Below are 22100 nucleotides of genomic sequence, written 5' to 3' on the forward strand. Positions count from 1 at the left end.
TGGACTAAGTGTACTTTTGTGTGAACTGTGGTCCATAGCAGATAATGAGCAGTTTAGGTCTCCCTCAAAGATGATATTGTGTGATGACATATTGGGGAGCCGCGCAAAGACATTAGTGAAAACTCTGTGATCGTCCCAATTAGAGGCGTAGATATTTGCTAAGATCAAAGGAAAACCATAAACTATATTTTCTGCACTTAAAATCCTGTAATTTTCTCATAAATCGACAGTGCGCCTCATGGATGAATTCTGGTTGTGCTTACTGACCTCGAACCGATTTTATGTGGTACACGGCGCTCAGAAACCTTTCAAAAGATGTTTTGGTACGACTTTGCTCAGCTACGAGGCCGCACCGCTTGATGGATTGTTGGAGCATTACAGCTACGAGGAGCCTCGCGGAGTGATACGTACTCTGCTTCAACGTAATATTACTGTATTGAGTGTGTATAAGGACCATAAATGGCACCTGTAAGAGACACGGTTACAAAGAGGGTTTCAAACTCCAGGCTGTCAGTCACGCAGTAGAACCTGGGAACAGAGCAGCTGCTTGTTATTATGCTCAGCGTCTGTTTACATTTTGACTGCACGATTGTGAGCTTTTTGTTATGCACAAAAACAACATTGTTTTCTTTTATTTATGGAGCATTATTATTTAATAAATGCTGATCATTTATTTCTGAGTAATTATTTCATGTACATCTACGCTGTATGTTAATAAGTGTGCCTGTGTGAGATTTGGGACACAGCTTTGACTAAGAACTCTCTTTTTGTTCGTACTTTCTGGCTTTAAAAATATCGAGATATATATCGTATATCGCCACCCAGCTAAAGAATATCGAGATATGAATTTAGGGTCATATCGCCCAGTCGTAATATTGCAATAGGTTGTCCGTTAAACTCAAGCGGGGCTTGGGCCCTGGCACGGCGTAGCCACACAATCCTGGTAGTAGTGATGCTCGGCTATGACGGCGTGCGGGTTACCAGCTGGCTTTCTCAGGATAGGGCTCCTGTGTGAGCGGTCGACAATAACGTCTTTATCCATACCCAGCACTTCACGTAGTAGCACGGATACGGCCGTGGAGGAGCTCGAGTCCAGGCCCTCTGGGATCCCTATGATGTGGATGTTAGCTCTCCGCTTCCTGCCTTCATCACATTTATCCTTCAGGTCAGACAGCTCCTCCTTCATACTCTCTACTGTAGACTGCAGGGTGGTCACCTCATCGCTCCACATTGACAGCCCATCCTCAGCTTCTTTCACTGTAACCTTTACTCCATCAACTTCGCCGCACGTCGCGTGAGTGTAAACCACTACAACATGTAGACGGCCGTCTGCAGGCTGGATGTAGCACCACCGCAGAGACGTGCTGCAGCTCTGTTTAGTTACCCAGCTGACAGCAGAGGCTGTAGTTTACTGTTACCAACATGGAAAACTGAAGCTTCATCAGATGGAGCTACAGAGCTGGAGAACAAAGGAGACTGAGAGGCCAGAATGATGTGGGAGGAAACATCAAGAGCCTGTTTGAAAGGAGACACATGTGGATGCTGTGCCAGTCTGTGGTCTGTCAGAAGTCAGCTGAGTCACACTGCAAGAAGCTGCAGAATCTCAGAGGAGGAGATTTGGAAGTGTTTGTGGGACAAACTGGACTCAAAGAAAGAAGATGTTTGTGAAGTCTTTGGTGGAGGTGAGCAGTGTGAAGCAGAACACATGCAGATGAATCAGGAGGGAACAAACTGAGTGGGCGGAGCTGTCTGAGCCCCGCCCACACAAACACAGCTCTCTGAATCAGTAAAGGTGGGCAGGCCGCGTGTGGGCCGCGGGCCATACGTTGAGTATCACTGTTTGAAATGTGAACATTGTTCTGCTGCAGTCAATGGACTAAACCAGAGAAGAAGAAAACAGACTTTACCATGAAGATCCTCAGTGTGGATCAGTATAATATCAGCCTGATGTCTGCAGTTTAGTGTCAGCACAACTTTCACATCATATTCATCTCAGCACAACTAAAACATGCTGACTGACCTCAGAGTTTCAAGTTTACATCCTGGACTCTCCAGGAAACCACACAGATGCTTCACTCCTGGATCCTGCACGTTGTTCTTAGTTGAAGAAGAGGAGTCATTACTCAGGTCCAGCTCTCTCAGATGGGAGGGGTTGGACTTCAGTGCTGCTGCCAGATAATCACAGCTGATATCTGACAAACCACAGTTCTCCAATCTGTATAAAGAATGAAAGATGTAAGTTTATTAGACAAAGTGCTTGAAATCATTCAGTGTTTCATCATCTGTTCAGAGCTGAAGAAGGTTCAGAATGTAGAAGTTTAGAAAATGGAAACTCCAAACAGCTGAAGCCAACAGGAAGCAGCTTCAAACAAACACAACAAGAGAAAAAACTCTGAATGTTTCACATTAAAGTCGAACATTTCTCATAAAAACAGGACAAAGACTTGAAAAAGTCGTGTTTTTCCTTCCAGGAACCACATGGCTTCACTTTTAAAGGTGAAGTGTGACAGAAATGGACATATTTGAAGTCCAACACCTTTTTCCAGTCACATTATTAAAGCAGACAAACTACAAGCTCATTTTCATTCCAACAAGTCATCTTCTGACCTGGACTAACAACACTGGTCTCTATGTGCAGCTGGCTGTGAGACCAGTGCTCAGGGAGCGTCTACAAAGTGCAACACTGAAAGAACATCACACACTCATTTGCTTCCAGCACTTTCACACAAACATCTACTGTCATTATTGTCACCAAACTCTGTGGATCCTTTATTGCAAATTCAAATGGGATCAAATGGTCAGACAAAAGAGGGTTATGAGGAAATATGATGAAATGTTGTGTATTAGCAGCAACTTATTGAATCATTTTCCTCAGAAACCAAACAAAATGATTGACAAACATGTTTTTACAAACTCAGTGTTGGACTTGGATCAGCAGGATAAGCTGATGTTTAAAGGCATTTGAGTCTCGCTGTATGAGAGTCCAGTTCTTACTCAATATTTATGGATGATGTTCTTTCAGTGTTGCACTTTGTTTGGCACAAAATGAAATTATTTGGCCTCTCAGATGCTTTTAGAGATTCCCAAATGACTGATGATGACATCTCTGGGGTCTGATTGATAGAAAAAAAATCTCTTTGAGACCTTTTGTAACTGACAAACTCTTCATCTGCTAACAACACTGAGTTGAATCTCCATGGCTGATAGTTGGAGCAGGCATCAGGAATACACATTGAAAAAACAAGAGGAGAAATCACCAGAGTCTTATAATCACATTCTGTAACTAAAGGGAGACGTTTTTCTATACAAATATATGTTTTATGGACATTAGAAAAAAAAAAGAGTATTGATGTGAAGCAGGATTATGAAATCTCCATACATCAGCCAGCCCATAATTATCAAGAAAGCTCTGAATGACGCATGCTGAGTTTGGACTAAGTGTACTTTTGTGTGAACTGTGGTCCATAGCAGATAATGAGCAGTTTAGGTCTCCCTCAAAGATGATATTGTGTGATGACATATTGGGGAGCCGCGCAAAGACATTAGTGAAAAATCTGTGATCGTCCCAATTAGAGGCGTAGATATTTGCTAAGATCAAAGGAAAACCATAAACTATGTTTTCTGCACTTAAAATCCTGTAATTTTCTCATAAATCGACAGTGCGCCTTATGGATGAATTCTGGTTGTGCTTACTGACCTCGAACCGATTTTATGTGCTACACGGCGCTCAGAAACCTTTCAAAAGATGTTTTGGTACGACTTTGCTCAGCTACGAGGTCGCACCGCTTGATGGATTGTTGGAGCATTACAGCTACGAGGAGCCTCGCGGAGTGATACGTACTCTGCTTCAACGTAATATTACTGTATTGAGTGTGTATAAGGACCATAAATGGCACCTGTAAGAGACACGGTTACAAAGAGGGTTTCAAACTCCAGGCTGTCAGTCACGCAGTAGAACCTGGGAACAGAGCAGCTGCTTGTTATTATGCTCAGCGTCTGTTTACATTTTGACTGCACGATTGTGAGCTTTTTGTTATGCACAAAAACAACAGTTTTCTTTTATTTATGGAGCATTATTATTTAATAAATGCTGATCATTTATTTCTGAGTAATTGTTTCATGTACATCTACGCTGTATGTTAATAAATGTGCCTGTGTGAGATTTGGGACACAGCTTTGACTAAGAACTCTCTTTTTGTTCGTACTTTCTGGCTTCAAAAATATCGAGATATATATCGTATATCGCCATCCAGCTAAAGAATATCGAGATATGAACTTTGGGTCATATCGCCCAGTCGTAATATTGCAATAGGTTGTCCGTTAAACTCAAGCGGGGCTTGGGCCCTGGCACGGCGTAGCCACACAATCCTGGTAGTAGTGACGCTCGGCTATGACGGCGTGCGGGTTACCAGCTGGCTTTCTCAGGATAGGGCTCCTGTGTGAGCGGTCGACAATAACGTCTTTATCCATACCCAGCACTTCACGTAGTAGCACGGATACGGCCGTGGAGGAGCTCGAGTCCAGGCCCTCTGGGATCCCTATGATGTGGATGTTAGCTCTCCGCTTCCTGCCTTCATCACATTTATCCTTCAGGTCAGACAGCTCCTCCTTCATACTCTCTACTGTAGACTGCAGGGTGGTCACCTCATCGCTCCACATTGACAGCCCATCCTCAGCTTCTTTCACTGTAACCTTTACTCCATCAACTTCGCCGCACGTCGCCGCCATGCTGTTAGCGATCTCATTTCTCAGTCCTTGCACGTCAGCCCTAATATTGTCAAAATCTTCTTTCAATGCATTTCTGACTTCTTCTTTTAACAGTGTACTAATGTCCTCTTTAATGGATTGAAGAAGCTCCAATTTTAGAGCAGTAGGATCCACATCACGCGCGTCTGTTGAGTCTGCTCTTCAGCGGCCGTAGAGCTGGACGCTGCCCTTTGGCCATCATCGATACTCTCGCCCGAGATCGCACCGGGGCTAAAATATTCACCTGCTCAGCTGTTTTTGATCAGTTTGAGCCTGTGTGGTTTGATCAGGTGGAGGAACGATGTGATGCTATAAAGACATCATCTTGTCCAAATGATGTTGTTCCAACACGTGTTTAAAAAGATTTTAAAGGTTGTCGGTTCCGACATCTTAGCGATTTTTAACAGCAGTCTTAGTTCAGGTGTTGTACAGCCTGTTTTAAACATGCTGTTGTACAGCCTGTACTAAAAACCTGATCTGGATCCTCTGTCCGCTCAAACTTCAGGCCTATTTCAAAGCTTCCCTTCCTGTCGAAGATTTTGTAAAAGATTATATTTGTTCAGCTGCAATCTGTTGTAAAGGTTTCAGTCTGGTTTTTAAGCTCTTCACAGCACTGAAACTGCACTTTGGAAAGTTCTTAATGATCTTTTATCAGCCACTGATCAGGAGACTCCGCTGTGCTTTTGGATCTGACCGCTGCCTTGACCACAGCATCTTGACCTCACCATTGGAGCATGGCGGCATCAAGGGCGCTCTATTAGACTGGTTCAGCTCTTTTATTAAATCGCATTATTACATTTGGGGCTTATATTTGACGGCAATTTGAAAAACAGCTGAGCTCAGTTGTACAGCGGTCTTTCTTCAAACTGAGGCTTTTATCTAAGGTGAGATCATTTATATCTTTTAAAAACCTTGAACGGGCGATCCACGTTTTCATGACGTCCCAGCTGGATTATTGTAACTCCTTATATGTTGGAGTTAGTGGGACCTGCCTGGCAAGACTGCAGCTGGTCCAGAAAGCTGCAGCTCGTCTTCTGACACAAGCTCAAAGACATTTATCGTCCCAACAACCACATATACGCTGGTCCCTCGCTGTAACACAGTTCACCTTTGGCGGCCTCGCTGTTTCGCTGATCTTTTTTGTGCAATTTTGCATGCTTTTGTTTTTTACAGCGCATTGTGTTCTGCGTCCTGATTGGCTGACAATGGTCTACAGCCAATCTCGTGCCGTGTCTCCTGTACAGTACAGAATGTGTTCAAATTTACAGCAGTGTGACTCTGCAGTGCTGCACTGTATGTTTGTACGTTTTGTCCCAACAAACAACAATGATGACGAGACGTTTTGCACCTGTGGTAGCAGCCAAAGGCAGAGGAAGATGCTGACCATCATAGTTTCAACAAGGAGGCAAAAAGGTTGTAACTGTCCACAACAAGAACATCGTAAGGATGGAGTCAGCTTTGGCTTTGTGGCTCAGTGACCGCAGGAAAAAGAACATCGTGCTGGACACCAACATTATCTGCAGAAAAACTCAAAAGCTTTATGAAACTTTACCTGACAGCGAGGAGCCCAGGCCATGGACGAGTGCTCCTCACACAGAACCAAGCTCATTTAATGCCAGCAAAGGCTGATTTGACACGTTTCAGAAACACTTTGCTTTCACTCTTTAATAATGAACTTATTTTTCTATGAAGGTTTGAACTTTGTTTAAACAAGAGAGAAAAGTGTGAAAATGTTCATGCCTGTCTGAGAAAAGTGTAGAAAGTGTGCAGTGAGGGTTTAACTGCCTTAAAACTTCTATAATACTTGTAAAACATAAAGCTGCTACTTCATTCTGAGACTTATTTTTAGAACGTAACTCGATAAACGAGCGACCGCAGTAATGTATTGTGTTTATTTTGAAAACTCTCAACAGGATCTTCAGATTTATTTTGAAAGCTTTATCTGGAAAACACAAACACATAAGCAGGAAACAAAGAGCGTGATATGAAACGATAGACGTTTTCATATGGTCATCATATATACATCGTTCTATCGAACAGCCCCAGCTCCTGCTGTCAGTCTCTGTAAATCTGCTCTGAAAACACATTTGTATTCACTGGCTTTTAATACAGCATGAGAGTTATTTGATATTTGATGTGTGATATTAATATTAGGAGTTATTTTAATCGTTATTTTGGATTCTTGTACAGCACTGTGGTCAACGCTGCTGTTGTAATTAATGTGCTATAAACACATAAACAATCTGCAGTTAAACATCCAAAACTAAAGATGTGATCGCTGCCTTTAGAAAATGTGCTGATGCACAAGATATCAGCTCCATTAAGGTGGAATGTGGCCGTGTTAGAAACATGTTGGAAGAAGTTTGAAGCTGAAACTGTGAAGCTGAGAGTGAAAGAGCTCCAGCGTCTGTCACAGGAAACTTTCTTATTTCCACACTGATGAAAGCATCAAGCTTTGATTTCCTGCTGCTTTTATTGAGTCACACTGTGAAACTGAGCCACAGCTGAACCAGCATCCCTGTACAGCAGACACTTACAGCGCTTGGCTGCTTCCATTGGACCCTCTGCACAGAGCTTCAGTTTCCTCTTCTGGTCCCAAAGTGCAGAACAACAAGGTTTCAAACAGCTTCGTTCCAGCAGCATCAGCCACAGACATGCAGAGAGAATCCTTTGGTTGTGTTGTGTGTTTGCATATCTGCTGTGTTGCTTTGTGAGGATGGATCATCTCCTGCAGCTCCAGATAAACAAGCTGGACCTGAACCTGGTAGCTTCACTTAGAAGACACTTGTGACGGGAACGTGTGAGAAGTTTTGTGCAGACAAGTGTGGATTTAGAGTGTGGGACGAGCTCTCCACAGTCTTTGTGGAGATCCACATTCTGCATACTGCCTGTGAGAAGCTGCAGACATTTGTCCTCCAAATCCACTGAGCTGCTGCTCGTGGTGGTTTTAGCTTCATGTGTGCGTGTTAGCATGAAGCCTCGGTCACACTCTGCTGTGGACACGGTCACGGACAGCTGGACGCCTGATGGACGAGTCGTCCTTCCTGTTAAACTTCTTTGAGCATGAGAATAGCATGAGAAGCTCAGTGGACACTGTTCAGTGTTTTAACTCTCGCTTTCACTTCAGCTTCACCAACAACAGCACAAGCAGAGCAGCCCACTGCCTGCATGGCTGGGACAGCGCCCCCTGGTGACTGTAAACCACTACAACATGTAGACGGCCGTCTGCAGGCTGGATGTAGCACCACCGCAGAGACGTGCTGCAGCTCTGTTTAGTTACCCAGCTGACAGCAGAGGCTGTAGTTTACTGTTACCAACATGGAAAACTGAAGCTTCACCAGCTGGAGCTACAGAGCTGGAGAACAAAGGAGACTGAGAGGCCAGAATGATGTGGGAGGAAACATCAAGAGCCTGTTTGAAAGGAGACACATGTGGATGCTGTGCCAGTCTGTGGTCTGTCAGAAGTCAGCTGAGTCACACTGCAAGAAGCTGCAGAATCTCAGAGGAGGAGATTTGGAAGTGTTTGTGGGACAAACTGGACTCAAAGAAAGAAGATGTTTGTGAAGTCTTTGGTGGAGGTGAGCAGTGTGAAGCAGAACACATGCAGATGAATCAGGAGGTCAGCATCAGTGTCTCCTTGTGGTGGACGGTAAAAGAATCAGAGCCAACGCTCCCGTCCACCCTCGGCATGAAGCAGTGCTGTTTCTGAAACAGGAGGACAAGTCCAGAGAAGACAGAGGAAGCAAAGATGAGGGTGGGACAGGACAGCAGGACTTCCTTCACACCTGCAGCTCCATCACACTGCTGTAGCTCCTCTTCATCACACATGTACCTGCAGCCTGTCTTCAAGTCCAGGAGTCACCTCCACACAGTGTAGAAGCCTCCTGTGCAGACCATGGAGTCCAGCCTCTGTCAGGGAAGTCGGCACTAAAGCCTGAAAGACTTCAATCTGTCTCTGGTCCACCCGAGAAAGACCAGCACCGTACTTGTTGTGCATTCAAGGAGGGAACATCAGCACAAGGGGTGGGTTTTTATAATCGATTTATCGATTAAAATCGATTCTGGCTTGGATAACGTGAAATCGATTTTTTAATATAAATGTATTTTGCCAGAATCTCAGGTTAAAGCTCACAAACTATTTCAACAAGCAGCAAACAGCTAAAACAGTAAATGAGAGCAGCTAAACACACAAAGATGGAAACACAGAGCGTGGATCGTTCACTCGACGGCACGTACACGGACACGCCGTCGGGGCTGAAAGTGGACAGCTCACAGATCCTGAAGCTGCAGGTTTCATCTGTCTCCAACCAAAACTGAGTGAAGCAGCAGCAAAAGAAGATCCAAACTCTGCTTCACGTTTGATCAATATGCTCATGAATTCTCTCTGACTTTGGCTGTTCCTGCCTGCACAGCTCTCTCTCTCTCAGTGTACTCCAAGAACAGCTTCAAACATCTGTTTCTGCATCATTCACTGTTTATTAGCCACCAGTCTGCTGTTGTGTTCAGTGCTGTCGGCCTCTGACAGTAAAGCCTCATTTCTGCTGTTCCATGGAAACTTTTTAAAATGATGACAGATTACAAACTCTCAGCTGTGTCTGTAATCAAACCTCTGTAACTTTGCTTCACTTCAGCAGCATCAGCTCATGTTCACATGTTGCTTCATGGTTTGCTTCAGTTTTTGATCGACTGCAGAATATTTTGAAGGTTATCTGCTATAAAAAGCCAGAAGAGGAAAATCTGCTTCATGTGTTTCTGTTTGATCCTCAGTGACTTTGACACAAAGGCCTCTGCTGTGATGATCACACCTCTGATCAAGTCTCACAGTGTCACAACTGATAAATGATCAGAGTTAGAATATTTCTGACTGTCTGCTGTGTGCCGTGACCTTTGACCTGCTAAAGACAGTCAGCTGTGGATTATTCATTGTTGTGTCTGATACTTAGAACTGTGAGGAAGAAGCTACACAGTTAATCAGGGTCCCCTCTCTCTGAATCAGGAAAGGTGGGCAGGCCGCGTGTGGGCCGCGGGCCATACGTTGAGTATCACTGTTTGAAATGTGAACATTGTTCTGCTGCAGTCAATGGACTAAACCAGAGAAGAAGAAAACAGACTTTACCATGAAGATCCTCAGTGTGGATCAGTATAATATCAGCCTGATGTCTGCAGTTTAGTGTCAGCACAACTTTCACATCATATTCATCTCAGCACAACTAAAACATGCTGACTGACCTCAGAGTTTCAAGTTTACATCCTGGACTCTCCAGGAAACCACACAGATGCTTCACTCCTGAATCCTGAAGGTTGTTGTTGTTGGTCGAAAACCAGGAGGAGTCATTACTCAGGTCCAGCTGTCTCAGATGGGAGGGGTTGGACTTCAGTGCTGCTGCCAGATAATCACAGCTGATCTCTGACAAATCACAGCTCTTCAATCTGTATAAAGAATGAAAGATGTAAGTTTATTAGACAAAGTGCTTGAAATCATTCAGTGTTTCATCATCTGTTCAGAGCTGAAGAAGGTTCAGAATGTAGAAGTTTAGAAAATGGAAACTCCAAACAGCTGAAGCCAACAGGAAGCAGCTTCAAACAAACACGACAAGAGAAAAAACTCTGAATGTTTCACATTAAAGTCGTACATTTCTCATAAAAACAGGACAAAGACTTGAAAAAGTCGTGTTTTTCCTTCCAGGAACCACATGGCTTCACTTTTAAAGGTGAAGTGTGACAGAAATAGACATATTGAAATCAATGATATCAAAGCTGGAATCAAATGAGTCCAAGTCTTCTGCTGATTCAGCATCACATTCATCTTTGCTCCTTGTTCTGCATCCCCACCATAAATATAAAGGGGCAAAACTCACATTTTCCAAAATCCTCTTTAAGCTTCGACAATAAAGGAAGATAGTTTTATACAAGTCTTTGTGGTTTTCTTGTCACCCAGATGCCCGAGTACTTAAACTTCTTATAGCTGGGTTTAAAAGGGGCTAAAATACACAAAACTCCCCAGTTGTCGTACAGATAGACTTTTCCTCGCTCTTCCCAAAATTCACTTTATATCCAGAAATTGTCCCAAATTCCTTAAGTATGCATTAAGGTGACCTTGAGGCTCTTAAAGGCGCCTATAAATAAATTGTATTATTATTATTATTGTAAGTCTATCCAAAAGTTTGCGGAGGCTGTTCGATGGGTTGGAAATAAATAAAATCATGTCGTCGGCATAAAGAGAGACTTCATGTTCGATACCCCCTCGATGTTTTCCCTCAACACCAACACATTGTCTCAGAGCAACAGCTAGCGGTTCAATGGCAAAAAGGAGACAGAGGGCATCCCTGTCCTGGGGGGCAGATTATTGTTAGTCTGGACGGCTGTTAGAGGGGAGCAATACAATACTTTTATCCAAGATACAAAATTAAAGACACATTTTTTAAGCGTATAAAAAAAAATCCCATCTCACTTGATCCAACGCCTTTTCTGCGTCAAGCCAAATTACAGTTTCCAATGTATCACCTTTAACATGGGTATAAATGATATTTAATAGAGCTCTAATGTTCAAAAAAGAGTGCCTAATAAAGCCCGTCTGGTGAAATAATGGAGGACAAATACTTGTGTAAGCGACGGGCCAACACTTGAGCCAGGATCTTGGTGTCTGTGTTGAACAAAGATATTAAACGACATGAACGACAATCTAAATGGTCTTTTTCCTGTTTTACAATTAAACACATCACTGCTTGATGCATTGTTGGAGGCAACGACTGTGAGAGGAAGGATTCTTCAAAAGTTGATTTTAACAGTGAATTCAGTCGGTCAGAAAACTTTATGAAAAAATCAGATGGATACCCGTCGGGGCAGCAGATTTTCCAGACTGCATGCTCCGTACGGCCGTTTCAATTCCAACATTAGAGACAGGTTCCTCCAGACTAGCGATCGCATCTTCTCCCAAGGAGGGAATATCAAACACCTTATTGAAATCATTGTAGATCTCAAGGATAGTTGGTTAGCTGTTCTTAGTCGTAGCTGGTGAGCTGATAACTCACCTGTTTTTTCTCCATGTTCATAAGCGTAGCTGCAACTTTGACTCAGCTTTTTTTGTAGATATGAGATTGTATTCAGTTTGTCATTGTAACCGCTGTGTATATAATACAGGCTCAGGAGAGTGGCTGTACACAGCATGTAGTTTAGTGTCACGGTCGCAGTGGCTGACCGTATGGAGAGTGTGTGGAGGACTCAGGCGCAGACATTGGCGCAGACATGAAACTCAGTTTTGAACGAAAAGCGAGCCTTTATTTCGGCTGAAGACATCAAACAAGGCAGAATCACAGTGAAGAGAACTAAACTGGGGAACTAATACTATAATAAATCATGAAGACACGGAAAGCTATGGCTAAGAATACAAAAGACTGGGCATGAAAATATGGAGGGTGGGAACACAGATGACGCGACACAGAGACTAAATACACATGAGGGATGATCAAGTTCCAAACATTAACACTGTCAAACCTGCAGGGGGGATTGGCTGTTCCAAACCTGAAATATTATTTCTGGGCAGCTCAGATGAGACCCCTGACTGTATGGGTGCGGGATTTGTCTGAAACTCAGTGGCTAAACATTGAGAAGACAATGTGCGAAAGATCATTGGAATCCCTGCTTTTTTCTAACATTTCAATTAAAAATGTGCATATGGGGGAACGGACGAGGGTCACACTAAAGATTTGCCGTAGAATCAAACAATCATTTGGTCTTCCAAAAGAAATTTCAATGTTATCAAGGCTCTCCTCCCTGCAGGGTTTTTCTCCTATTGTGGAAGACTCTGGCTTCAGAGCATGGTCAAATAGCGGGCTTCATAAACTTTGTCATGTTGTGAGGAATGGGCACCTGAGCTCATTTGAACAGTTGAGGTCAGTTTCGGCTTCCTTCTTCTGACTTTTTTAGATTTCTGCAGCTAAGAAGCTTTTTGACAAAACATAAAGAATGGAGGCAAGTTTTGGAGCCCTCAGCCATTGAGGAAATATTTCTAAAAACATTTCAAAGTAATTCCTCCCCAAAATTAATCAGTCATTTTTATAACGCATTTATGAGTTTCAATACAAATGCAACTTTGGATATTAAGGCAAGGTGGGAAGCTGAGACTGGCACTCAAATCTCAGAGGACACCTGGGAAGAGGTGTTCGGTGAAGCCCATCTGGTGACTAATTCTGGGCTGTGGAGAGAATTTAAATGGAAGGTGGTCATGAGATATTTTAGAACCCCAGAGATAATTGCCAAAATGAAGCCTACAAATCCTGACACCTGCTGGCGAAATTGTGGTACTTCTTTAGGAACCCACTCACATATATTCTGGTCATGCCCAAAAATCTGCTCACTTTGGAATGACATATTTAAAGTTCTCAGTACAGTTTTCCAACAACCATTAACAAAAGACCAACAGTTAGTCATTTTAGGAGTCTTACCAAAGGGTTTTGCGGGAAACAATAAAACGTATCTCTTAAGAATCTTGCAGCAGCACTAAAGTGTATCACTATTAAATGGCTGAATCTTGACCCACCTTCATATAATATGTGGATTGATAAAGCAAGAGAAATTTACCAGATGGAGGAAATAACATCTGCTCTGCGGATTCAGAGAGAATTGTTTACTGAGGGTTGGCGACCCATACATGCTTTACTGTTTCAATAATTTAGCATAGGTCTCTTTCGTTTTGTTCATTTACGGCTAAGTTTGTCACATGTTATTTAATATTACATAAAGATTTTGTTTTCTTTTTGTTTTTGTTGTTGTCTGTTTGTTTGTTTGCTTGCTTGGGTTTTGTTTTGCTTCCCAGTTTTGTTTTGTGCTTCCTAATTGCAGTTCTTATTTTAATCTACATTTCTGCATTGCGGTTCCTGTAACTGTCCTACTTGTGAACACTGACAAGTACAAGTTGCAATGTTGTAAATTATAATAAAAAATTAGTTAAAAAAAAAAAGAACATTAAAGTCGTACATTTCTCATAAAAACAGGACAAAGACTTGAAAAAGTCGTGTTTTTCCTTCCAGGAACCACATGGCTTCACTTTTAAAGGTGAAGTGTGACAGAAATGGACATATTTGAAGTCCAACACCTTTTTCCAGTCACATTATTAAAGCAGACAAACTACAAGCTCATTTTCATTCCAACAAGTCATCTTCTGACCTGGACTAACAACACTGGTCTCTATGTGCAGCTGGCTGTGAGACCAGTGCTCAGGGAGCGTCTACAAAGTGCAACACTGAAAGAACATCACACACTCATTTGCTTCCAGCACTTTCACACAAACATCTACTGTCATTATTGTCACCAAACTCTGTGGATCCTTTATTGCAAATTCAAATGGGATCAAATGGTCAGACAAAAGAGGGTTATGAGGAAATATGATGAAATGTTGTGTATTAGCAGCAAGTTATTGAATCTTTTTCCTCAGAAACCAAACAAAATGATTGACAAACATGTTTTTACAAACTCAGTGTTGGACTTGGATCAGCAGGATAAGCTGATGTTTAAAGGCATTTGAGTCTCGCTGTATGAGAGTCCAGTTCTTACTCAATATTTATGGATGATGTTCTTTCAGTGTTGCACTTTGTAGACGCTCCCTGAGCCTCACAGCCAGCTGCACATGGACCAGCTGACATTACCCAGCATTAGAGGCGGATGTAAAAAATTCATGTTCCCATTTGAATGGTTTTAATTTGAATAAAACGATGTTGATTCATTCAATCCTGAATCGATGTTTAATATAAATGTATTTTGCCAGAATCTCAGGTTAAAGCTCACAAACTATTTCAACAAGCAGCAAACAGCTAAAACAGTAAATGAGAGCAGCTAAACACACAAAGATGGAAACACAGAGCGTGGATCGTTCACTCGACGGCACGTACACGGACACGCCGTCGGGGCTGAAAGTGGACAGCTCACAGATCCTGAAGCTGCAGGTTTCATCTGTCTCCAACCAAAACTGAGTGAAGCAGCAGCAAAAGAAGATCCAAACTCTGCTTCACGTTTGATCAATATGCTCATGAATTCTCTCTGACTTTGGCTGTTCCTGCCTGCACAGCTCTCTCTCTCTCAGTGTACTCCAAGAACAGCTTCAAACATCTGTTTCTGCATCATTCACTGTTTATTAGCCACCAGTCTGCTGTTGTGTTCAGTGCTGTCGGCCTCTGACAGTAAAGCCTCATTTCTGCTGTTCCATGGAAACTTTTTAAAATGATGACAGATTACAAACTCTCAGCTGTGTCTGTAATCAAACCTCTGTAACTTTGCTTCACTTCAGCAGCATCAGCTCATGTTCACATGTTGATTCATGGTTTTCATGGTTGATTTACCTCATTTTTTCAAAAATGACCTCTGACAGGAAAGTCTCATTTCTGCTGCTCAACACTGAAGAAATGTAAACTTTTCAAAATGATGACAAATTGGAAAACACCTAAACCCAGGAGATGTAACCCTTCTCTCTGGGGCGGAGGCAAGCGGACCACCTCTTTGATTAGAGCTGTGTCTCTAATCAAAGCAGAGATGGAACGATGCCACTTTTTTTTTTAATCTCTTGCTGCATTTTGTATAAGTTCATACTCAAGTTTAAACAATCTAAACACTAAAGCTGTTCTGTTATACCTGTCTGCAAAAACACACTGCAGCCAAAACATTAGACAATACTGATCTTCGTATTTAAACTTTTTTCAGAACTTTAAATCTAAAGTATTTAAAGTAATATTCAAAAGTCATTTAAATCATTTTTATGCAGACTTCAAAAACTCTGGTTGTGAATAAAAGAAGTGCAACATCAGCACCAAATAATGTTTCTATTGAACAACTAACACAAACAGCTTGTAGAATGGAGCCTTTTCTACTCACAGCTGAACAGAAACAACATCCAGAGTGGAAAACAGTGCAAACAACTGCAAACAGGCTTCATGACACTCATGTTTGATCAGATTCACTCCCTGCTCTCACACACCAACTCCAGACCTGCATTCATCTTTTCCCTCTGAACCCCCCAAACATACAAACCCTGAGACACTACCATTGCCCTTTCACTGACTGCCCCACTCCACCATTTGACCCTTAGAACTGAAGACGCTTCTCTCATAAGAGGTGAAACATCTTCAAGGAAACTTAAAGAAGTCCAGACGCTTTTCTTTCCAAGCTCCTTAGACTACGATGACCTGGATGTCTGAGAACCTTCACAGACTGATTTTACAAGAACAACTTGTGTCAAAAATCCCTGGCAGTGCCTCTCTGTCACACACACAAATCACTACAGTTACAAATTTAATAACTTAAAAAGTAAAAAGACCACTTTTGAGCCGTGTCTTTTTGGCCATAACAAATACCAAAAGAACCGAAATTTAATAACATTAAAACCAAACAATAAATGAGCAAAGTAGTGCATGATAAATATAGATGACAAATACAAAGTGCAATATAGAAACACTGGGTAAAAAGAAAGGAACAATTAAAAAGGAGGATAAAAGATGTGAGCAGTAGTTAAACAGTAGAAATAAATATATAATAAACAAACAAAAATAGATAATAAATGAAAGCCAGGTCTGAAAGGTGAGTTTGGCTTTAAAAGCATGAAAACACACTGCTGTCTTCAGGAAGGCTGCTCCAGTAACAGAAAGTCATCTACATGTGGGTTTAGTTCTGACTTTAGGGACAAGTAAAAAAATAAAATAAAATAAAAACATCTGTCCAGACAACCTGACAGTCAAAAATATAAACTCAGGAACTTAAAAGGAAAATTGTGCTGACTTTGAACGTCCACATCAAGATAAACTTACAGATTTAAGAGTCAAAAAGTGTCAAAACGTCTGTATCCTTACCCGAGAGTTTCAAGTTTACAGTCAGGACTCTTTAGTCCAACACACAGCAAATCCAATTCTGAATCCTGCAGGTAGTTCGAGCTCAGGTCCAGCTCTCTCAGATGATTGGATGGGGAGCTGAGAATTTCAGACAAAGCTTCAAAGCTTCTTTTTGAGAGTTTACAATCTCTCAGCCTGAGGAAGAATAACAATGAAGACATATTCTTTTATTCATCTAGCATTATTAAACATATTTGTTCATAGATTCACTTACAACACTTTCTTGGATGCTTTGACCACTGGCAGCAGCTTCAAAAATGCCTCCTCTGAACGGGAGTATTTCTCCAGGTCGAACTCATCCAGATCTGATGACAGTAAGATGAAGACCAGAGCCGACCACTGAGCAGGAGACAGTTGATCTGTGGAGAGACGTCCTGAACTCAGGGACTGTTGGATCTCCTCCACTAGAGAACGATCATCCAGTTCATTCAGACAGTGGAACAGGTTGATGCTTTTCTCTGCAGACAGTTTCCCACTGAGCTTCTTCTTGATGTACTGGACTGTTTCCTGATTGGTCTGTGAGCTACTTCCTGTCTGTGTCAGCATGCATAGGAGATCCTGATTGGTCTGCAGTGAAAGACCCAGGAGGAAGCGGAGGAACAAGTCCAGGTGTCCATTTGGACTCTCTAAGGCTTTGTCCACAGCACTCTGGTAGAAGTCTTTTACAGTAAGTGTTTTCTGGAAGATTTTAAAGAGAGGAGATTGTTTCTTAAGCAGGTTGACTCCAGAGTTGATGAAGGTCAGATAGACATGAAGAGCAGCAAAGAACTCCTGAATGCTCAGATGGATGAAACAGTAAACAACGTTGTTGAACATGTGGCACTCATCAGCTTTAAAGATCTGTGTGAACACTCCTGAGTACACTGAGGCTGCTCTGATATCGATGCCACACTCTGTCAGGTCTGATTTATAGAAGATCAGGTTTCCTTTCTGCAGCTGATCAAAGGCCAGTTTTCCCAGAGACTCAATGATCTTCCTGCACGACTCTGTCTCAGCTCCTCCATCATACTTGATGTCCTTCGTTTTTAGGTGAAATAGCACAAGACGTAGGTAGAGCTCTGTGAGAGTCTTAGGCAGATCTTTGCTCTCTTTGTTCTTCATGACAAACTCCAGAACTGTAGCAGTGATCCAGCAGAAGACTGGGATGTAGCACATGATGTGGAGGCTTCGTGATGTCTTGATGTGGGAGATGATGCTGCTGGCCTGCTCCTCATCTCTGAATCTCTTCCTGAAGTACTCCTCCTTCTGTGGGTCAGTGAACCCTCTGACCTCTGTCACCACGCCAACACAGTCAGGAGGGATCTGATTGGCTGCTGCAGGTCGTGTGGTTATCCAGAGGCGAGCAGAGGGAAGCAGTTTCCCCCTGATGAGGTTTATCAGCAGCACATCCACTGAGGTGGACTTTCTAGGGTCAGTCAGGATTGTAGTTTTGTGGAAGTCCAGAGGAGGTCGACACTCATCCAGACCATCAAAGATGAACACAACCTGGAAGTCTTCAAAGATGTAGATTCCTGCTTTTTTGGTTTCAGTAAAGATGTGATGAACAAGTTCCACCAAGCTGAACTTTTCCTCTTTCAGCAGATTCAGCTCTCTGAAAGTGAATGGAAACATGAACTGGATGTCCTGGTTGGCTTTGTCTTCAGCCCAGTCCAGAGTGAACTTCTGTGTTAGGACTGTTTTCCCAATGCCAGCCACTCCCATTGTCAGCACTGTTCTGATTGGTTTATCTCTTCCAGGTGGGAGTTTAAAGATGTCTTCTTGTCTGATGGTTGTTTCTGGTCTGTCTGGTTTCCTGGATGCTGTTTCAATCTGTCTGACCTCATGTTCATCATTGACCTCTGCAGTCCCTCCCCCTGTGATATAGAGCTCTGTGTAGATCTGACTCAGGAGGGTCGGGTTTTCTGTTGTAGAAATCCCCTCGAGCACACACTGGAACTTCTGCTTCAGGTCTGACTTGAGTTTGAGCTGACACTCAGTGAGAATCTCTGCATGAATAAACAGCAAATGACACAAATGAGAAAACTGCATTCTGGTTACTGTGGTTATGTGTTCAGTTCACTGGACTCTTGGTGTCATGATCCGGGTGAGTCTGAGTAACTTTCCACAGCATCAGCTCTCCTCGCCTGGGTGGAGCCCTCCTCACTCCTCCGTGCTCCTCACCTGTTGCCAATTACTCCGGCAGTATCTATGAGCAGCACTCACAATGAACCTTCTCCAGATTGTCTGCTTACCACAGTCAGTTCTCTGCCTCACATTTTGTCTTGTGCTCCTCAGCTTGTTTCGCGTAACCCTCTTTTCCTGTTCCCTAGTCGGCACCTGGATATATCTTCCAACTCTCGCCATAAGTCACGCCTCAGGATTCTGGCCTGCCACTGCTGGGAAAACTCACTCTTGCAAACTGCCATCCTCAGCTGCCTGCCTCCCTGTGCACCCACATCTCACTCTGTACCCAGATTTAATTCATCTCCTCCTCCAGCTGATCTCCACCTGCAGCCACGTAACACCTCTTAGTTTTTAAATCTTGGACTCATTCACTACACTGTGGACCACTCTGATTATTATCTCCTTTGTTCCAGTGATCCTGGATAGTTTCTATTCGCCCGTTTCTGCCCCTGTTGTTCCTTTGACCTGCCTCAGCTTATGTTCTGGCCTCAGCTCTGCACTTCTCATAATACCTCGCTTGCTGTTGAATTTAGCCGTGATTCAGCTTTCTCCGTCAAGAAATCTAGTAAAATACATTTCTGTTAAAAGTCACTCAGCCTCCGTTTTTTGGTTCTGTGCTTGACTCCATTCCTTTTCATGAGCCATTGAGCCCTGACACTTGGGTTATAACTGAGGGCAGGTTTTATAGAGACACATTTGATTTAATTATGTTTATTTATACAGCACCAAATCAATACTAGCAACATTTCACATATTACATAAACAACACTATGGAGCCAGTAATGAATAAATATGTAGAATAAATGAAAGAATTTCAAGTATAAAAGTTTTTTTTATTAATTCCTCCAAATAACAACAACAGTCACCCCAATGTGCTTTATATTGTAAGATAAAGAACCTACAATAATACAACAGAAAAAACCCCAACTATCTTTTTGGGTCCTGAAAACTGAAGGCTCTGCCTCCCATTCTACTTTTAAATACCCTGTGAACAACAAGTAGGCCTGCAGAGCGAGAGCGAAGTACTCTAACAGGGTCATATGGTACTACAAGGTCATTAAGATAAGATGGGGCCTGATTATTTAAGACCTTGTATGTGAGGAGCAGGATTTTGAATTCTGGATTTAACAGGAAGCCAATGAAGGGAAGCCAAAACAGGAGAAATCTGCTCTCTCTTTCTAGTCCCTGTCAGGACTCTTGCTGCAGCATTTTGGATTAGCTGAAGGCTTTTCAGCGAGTTTTTTGGACTTCCTGATAATAATGAATTACAGTCGTCCAGCCTGGAAGTAATAAATGCATGAACTAGTTCTTCAGTGTCACTCTGAGACAGGATATTTCTAACTTTAGAGATGTTGCACAAATGGAAGAAAGCAGTCTTACATGTTTGTTTAATATGTGCGTTGAAGGACATGTCCTGGTCAAAAATGACTCCAAGGTTCCTCACAGCGTTACTGGAGGCCAAGGTAATGCCATCCAGAGTAAGAATCTGCTTAGATACCATATTTCTAAGATTTTCAGGGCCGAGTACAATAACCTCAGTTTTATCTGTATTAAGAAGCAGAAAGTTAGCGGCCATCCAGGTCTTTATGTCTTTAAGACGTTCCTGCAGTTTAACTCATTGGTGTGTGTTATCTGACTTCATGGACAGATGGAGCTGGGTGTCATCTGCATAGCAGTGTAAATGTATGCTATGTCTTCTAATGACACTACCTAAGGGAAGCTTGGTAACGGGAGCGTTGCCAGCAGAAGGCTGAAGTGGAATCTCCAAGAAAGCTGCAGAAGAAAAAACATGAGCTGAAATGGTGGATTTTAGTCATATAAGGAGAACTGTGGCTTTCCTCCAACCTTTGACCAATCACCTTAGTGTCCTGTTTATCAACCATAATAAAAAGCATTTACTGTGTGGGCATTTTTTTGTTTGGGTCTCCAAACAGCAGAAAGAAATGGCAGCCATTTTTTTTAACTTTACCTTCAACTGGTAAATAGATTTAAGAAAAAGCACTTTGATCATATTTGTGACGTGTCCCAAACTGTTGTTGTCGCCTCATTTATGTTGATAAAACAGCTCTAAAACCAATCTGACAATATAAATCTGTAAAATGGGCAGAAAACCTGCTGCTGGTCCCATTTTAATCAAACCAACCCAAAGAGCAGATATTCATGTGTACACAGGAGGTTATTTGTGCAGATGCATAAAACAAACTGTTGGCTTTCTGCAGTCTCTCACTCCTGAAAGTGTTGGCAAGTGTTTTGGATTTATTATTTATATGGATTTTAATGGCACCTGTGTAATGTTAACTAATGTTTTTATTGTTTATGTATTTTTTGTTTAGTCATTCCCTGACTTACCTGTGGGTTCTGGGATGGTTTTATTTAAATTCTCCAACAGATCATTCCTGTTTATCCTCCCCAAAAGATTTTTAGCAACTTCAAAAGTGTTGATAGAGTAGGTATCAAACATCAGATCCACTATGTCCGTCCTCTCTGCATTCTCCAGTTTACTCACTGGGATTGCTGGTAAACCTTCTACAGACCCGTTCTTCAGATGCCACTTAAATTCTTCAAAGTCATCACGTCCCAAATCCTTCAAAGTCCCCAGAAGGATTTCTTTAGGTGTCGTCATCTTTTACCCTGTAAGGACCCGATAAACAAAGACTGTAACAACAGCTGGAGAGGTAATTGTCTGATTTATCAGAATTTAACTTGATTCTAACAGCAGTTCATCACAATAAATTTCTTAGGCTCAGAATGCAACAAAATTGCACATGAAGAAGCACATAGAGAAGTATCCAAGTAACACTTTGCTACAATATAAAACAAACTATTATAAATAAAGAAAATATATAAACTAAATATATACACTACCCGTCAAACGTTTTAGAACAGCCCAATTTTTCCAGTGTTTTTGTCACGGTTTGCGAGCCGTGTGTAAATTATCAAAGGACCCTTTATGCAGGCAGCTCAGATGCAAGTGAGTTTATTCATCACATGGTGATACAAACAGAAATGGCGAAGGTGAGCATGGAAACTAAGCAAAAACCTAAAAACTAATAGTACACGAATATGAAGAAGTACACGAAGGGAAGACGAAAACACGGAACACAAGGGGTGGGAGCAAAGCACCACAACACATCACTATATAGACAGTTACACAGAGGGAGACACAGAAGGCAACAACACAGGGCGGAACAAATGGACAGAGAAGACTAAACACAGAACAGAGTGCACAGAGAAACAAGGGGGGCAGGGAATCAAAACCTAGGAAGCATAGAATAACTCACAAACTAAACTGGCATAACACAAAAATCACAAAGAACT

General features: G+C 42.2%; 1 protein-coding gene across 1 annotated transcript in view; it reads right to left on the minus strand.

Moving 5' to 3' along the window:
• The window catches only part of LOC146606979 (NACHT, LRR and PYD domains-containing protein 12-like), a 41926-nt gene that overhangs the window by 13290 nt on the left and 6536 nt on the right, over positions 1-22100 (minus strand). Inside the window, exons 2-6 of the mRNA XM_085349143.1 lie at positions 21132-21413; positions 16834-18604; positions 16581-16754; positions 9976-10176; positions 2021-2215 (exon numbers count right to left, since the gene is read on the minus strand). Of these exons, the coding sequence (XP_085205269.1) occupies positions 2021-2215; positions 9976-10176; positions 16581-16754; positions 16834-18604; positions 21132-21405 (2615 nt within the window). The 5' untranslated portion in view covers positions 21406-21413. The remainder of the gene's footprint in view (positions 1-2020; positions 2216-9975; positions 10177-16580; positions 16755-16833; positions 18605-21131; positions 21414-22100) is intronic.

Source organism: Diplotaxodon limnothrissa, unplaced genomic scaffold, assembly GCF_057381915.1.
Source record: "Diplotaxodon limnothrissa isolate DT_005_m unplaced genomic scaffold, D_limnothrissa_male_GT1.1 unmapped_scaffold_1, whole genome shotgun sequence".
Taxonomy (NCBI): Eukaryota; Metazoa; Chordata; class Actinopteri; order Cichliformes; family Cichlidae; genus Diplotaxodon; species Diplotaxodon limnothrissa.